The following is a 4,013-nucleotide window of genomic DNA, read 5'->3' as shown; positions in this document are numbered from 1 at the left end:
TGTGAATACTCAAGTTTTACAACACTGAAGCCATAACTGGGCTGTTTGTCTCTCCTTTGGCTTGTAACAACATCCTGCTTAATACAGAACCTACGATCTCTTCATTCTCTATGAAATCCTTTCTGAAAACAAATCTATTTACCTTGAAGCCTTCTTACCTTCAATCTAAATGTACATTGCTCTGTGTTTTTCACTATTCTGAAACCACTTGTTGCCTTATATTGTTAATCATTTGGAAAATACTCTACCCTATGAGTATTTCCAGCCACTGGGAGTATTTCCACTGAAAACAAGTGGCCGACTGGGCCTACTCTGTTCCTGGGAGATGAAAATCAGTGTATCTCCAGATGGCCCTCTCCCTTCCGAGGTGGAGCAAGATAATTCCAGTAAAAGACAGAAAACACCAAGAACAGTTCCAGAATGGATAGCCCTTATTTATTTACCTTAAGTGTTTAGTGTCTACTGTCTTCTTCTGATGTATAATCCCAGTGAGGGTCGCCAAGTCTAAACTTTGATAAGCAGCAGGAAGCACCTCCACTTCCTCCACCCTTGTCTGCCTGCCTAATCGGTTGTTATAACGTCCTTCGCCATGAGTCGTAGCGAGGCGGACCGTGACCGGTGACACGTGTGAGAGGACGGCCCGTTTCGAGAAGTCCTTTTGTTTTCTCTGACGTCGGCCGTTCAGCAGGGAGTCCCGGGTCGGCTCGGAGACACTCATCCCATCTACTAGGATTTCCAGGCTGAAGTGGTGGAAAAATGGGAAGGGCAAGTCCTGCCGTCCGCCACCGTAAAATAAGGGTCCGAGGTGGAGTTTTGCGGCTGCACCTTTTTGCAAAAAAATCGGAACAGCAGGAGGACAAATTCTTTCTTTATGCTCTTGTGCATGTAGCCGTAGATATAAGGGTGGATGCAACACTGGAGAAAGAACAGCAGGAGTACGACTGAAAATACCCACTGGGGGACAGCTGCCTCAGTCTTGGAAGAGACAACGCTCAGGATGCTGTAAGGGCCCATTCCCAGGATGTAGGAGGCGATGATAATGAAGATGACCCTGGCGGCTTTGCAGTGGTACGTGCTGGACCTCCCAGGGCACATGCAAGGGGTGGGGTGGGAAGCAGAAGTGGCGGTGCTGCTACTGCCACTGCTGCTGCTTTCATCGATTCGGTCCTCTAGGTCGTCCGCTCGGTCCTCTAGGTTGCTCGCCTGCATGGGATGTACCAGGGCGTTCTGCCTCCTGGCTGCTCGAAACACCATCCCGTAACAACCCAGCATGATAACAACCGGGCACAGGAACGAAGAGGCGGCACTGAGAGCCGCGTAAGACGCACTGGAGCCCCAGACGACGGTGCACAGGGCGTTCCGCCAGTCGAAGGCGATCTGCCCCCAGCCGTAGAGCGGCGGGGTGCTCTGGATCACACTGCAGAGCCAAGTGCCGAGGATGAGCGCGTTGCCCCGCTGGGGGGTCATCTTGGACGGGTAGGACAGGGGGTGAATGATGGCCAGGTACCTGTCCACGGAAACCACGATGATGGTGTTGACGCTGGCGAAGGCGAAGAGGTGCATCAGGGTGACCACGGCGGCACACAGCCGCTGGTCCAAAGGCCACAGCGCCGGCAGGGAGCCAGCCATCACCCAGGGGATGACCAGCGCTGTCTGCAGCAGGTCCGCGACCAGGAGGTTGAAGATGAAGCGGTTGGCCACCTGCAGCAGCTGGGGCTTCCGCTGGAACACGATGAACAGCGCGACGTTGCCCAGGAGGGAGAGGCAGACGAGGGCCGAGAGGAGCAAGATGCGGACGACGCAGTGGCCGAGGCTGAGGGGGGCTCGGCCTCCACGGCCGCCGCCACCGTTATTGCCACCGCCGCTGGGGTCTGCTGGGTTGTGAGTGGAATTGCTGAGGCTTGGGTCAAGAGGCATGGTCCCCCGAAATCCTCCCCAACTCACATAGCTTCTCCCGGCTCGTCTAACGAAGCATAGTGCAGATAACGATCACATGGCTTGAAGATGCTTTCTTCACGGCTGTCTCTCCACGGGATCTGCCGGCAGGCTTAATTTCCATTTTCTTGTGCTCAAGAAACACCTGGGAACAGACTTCCATCCGGCAAAATTTGCTCTAACACACTCCCATTGCCCCCAGTACCTAGAAAGGCCTAGAGGCGTCCAGACAGAGATTCACAGACCGGGCCTCCGGGCAAGCTAAATTGCTCTGGTGGGGAGGTGGGGTCCCTCGGCGTTAGTGCTTGAAAAAATAGATAGCCAATGTGATCTCTCTGTTTAGTAGTGTCCGCTCCAGCCCTGCTAGGAGAGTGCTGCATTTTACCATGGAGACCGGCTCCCACTGTAATACTGACTCATACTGATTTCTGGGCTTCCTGTTACAGCAGCACACGCTGAAGAATGCAGGGAGGATGCAGGCTGCCCACAATAGGGAAAAAGCAATAAAAATGAAGGCGCATCCATGGACAGCTGCTCAGCTGCTGCTATTTCAGTCTGGGACTTCGGTTGAGCACGGCGGCGGCGGCAACATCCCAGGGGTACCCGGGACATGACTAGGGTGACAGGCCGGGCCCCTTGACATGGGCTAGAAAAAGGCAAGGAGGAAAAAAAAGAATCAGGAGCGAGATGTAAACGCTAGCAATCAACACACCGATCTACCTTTTCAGGTCGGCTACAGGATGACGGACGAGGGAAGGAAACAGTTAATGCTGGCTAACGGGGGCCACAGCAGACAGAAAATCCTGGCCATCCACAGAGATTTCAGTAATTCGAAAATACTGACGATGGTGGCGTTTCTCCCTTTATCATGCTGTTTTTAAAAAGCTCCAAGTCCCCCCACCAGGAGGGAAGTTCATCGTTATTACCTGTTGAAGCAGCTGTCACATCTGCTAAGCGCTTTCTTCAAGGCGATGGAAAAATAATGGATGAGCTTCCTCTTCCTCTTCTTTCCTTATTCCAGAGCAATTTCTGTCGAGCTCACTCTGGAAGAGAGAAACCAGTCCTCTCTCAGCGGCTTCCTTATAGTGTCTGAAATCTGTGGTCTACAAACAGAGGGAGCTGTTTAAAAATAGAGTTTCCAACACCATCCTGGCAGTCAGCTCTGATCTACATTCAGCACACTATAGAGAGAAATCTTTCTTTTTTTTCCCCTTTATTTTAGTGTCTTTCTTTCTTGGGGAATGCTTGCTTGTATTCATTTTTTAGGATCCTTTCCTCGGGCACTCTGCTCTATTATCTATTCTTCATCACTACTGGATTCATTCCTTCTCTGTGGTGGCTTTCCTCTCAAATTCATTCATTCAATCGTATTTATTGAGCGCTTACTGTGTGCAGAGCGCTGTACTAAACGCTTGGGAAGTACAAGTAGGCAACATATAGAGACAGTCCCTACCCAACAACGGGCTCACAGTCTAGAAGGGGGAGACGGACGACAAAACAAAACACGTGGACAGGTGTCAAGTCGTCAGAACAAATAGAAATAAAGCTAGATGCACATCATTAACAAAATAAATATGTACAGGTAAAATAGATAGAGTAATAAATCTGTACAAACATATATACAGGTGCTGTGGGGAGGGGAAAGAGGTAGGGCTGGGGGGATGGGGAGGAGGAGAGGAAAAAGGGGGCTCAGTCTGGGAAGGCCTCTTGGAGGAGAATTTCAAATTTCAATTTCAAATCAGAAATTGTTCCCGGTAATGTCAATTCTTCATTTGGAACTTGGATGAGAGTGATATCTAGAGTTCAAGTGGAAGGTTAATGGAGTTTGGGTTCCAGTCTGTAGTTAGATAGAGTAAAATGTTGGGAGACAGAGATGAAAAGAGCCCTATTTATTATACATTTTATAATACTATGTAATAATAATAATAATAATGGCATTTGTTAAGCGCTTACTATGTGCAAAGCACTGTTCTAAGCGCTGGGGGGGGATACAAGGTGATCAGGTTGTCCCACGTGGGGCTCACAGTCAATCCCCATTTTACAGATGAGGGAACTGAGGCTCAGAGAAGTGAAGTGAC

General features: G+C 50.2%; 1 protein-coding gene across 1 annotated transcript; it reads right to left on the bottom strand.

The window, feature by feature from the left end:
- Positions 1-219: 219 nt before the first annotated feature.
- On the bottom strand, positions 220-2,445 carry GPR101 (G protein-coupled receptor 101). Its single transcript, XM_038748346.1, has one exon. The coding sequence runs from the start codon at positions 1,915-1,917 to the stop codon at positions 727-729; it is 1,191 nt and encodes a 396-aa protein (XP_038604274.1). The 5' UTR covers positions 1,918-2,445; the 3' UTR covers positions 220-726.
- Positions 2,446-4,013: the final 1,568 nt, after the last annotated feature.

This window comes from Tachyglossus aculeatus, chromosome 6, assembly GCF_015852505.1.
Source record: "Tachyglossus aculeatus isolate mTacAcu1 chromosome 6, mTacAcu1.pri, whole genome shotgun sequence".
Lineage (NCBI taxonomy): Eukaryota > Metazoa > Chordata > Mammalia > Monotremata > Tachyglossidae > Tachyglossus > Tachyglossus aculeatus.
This window is presented reverse-complemented; position numbering and strand designations above follow the sequence as displayed.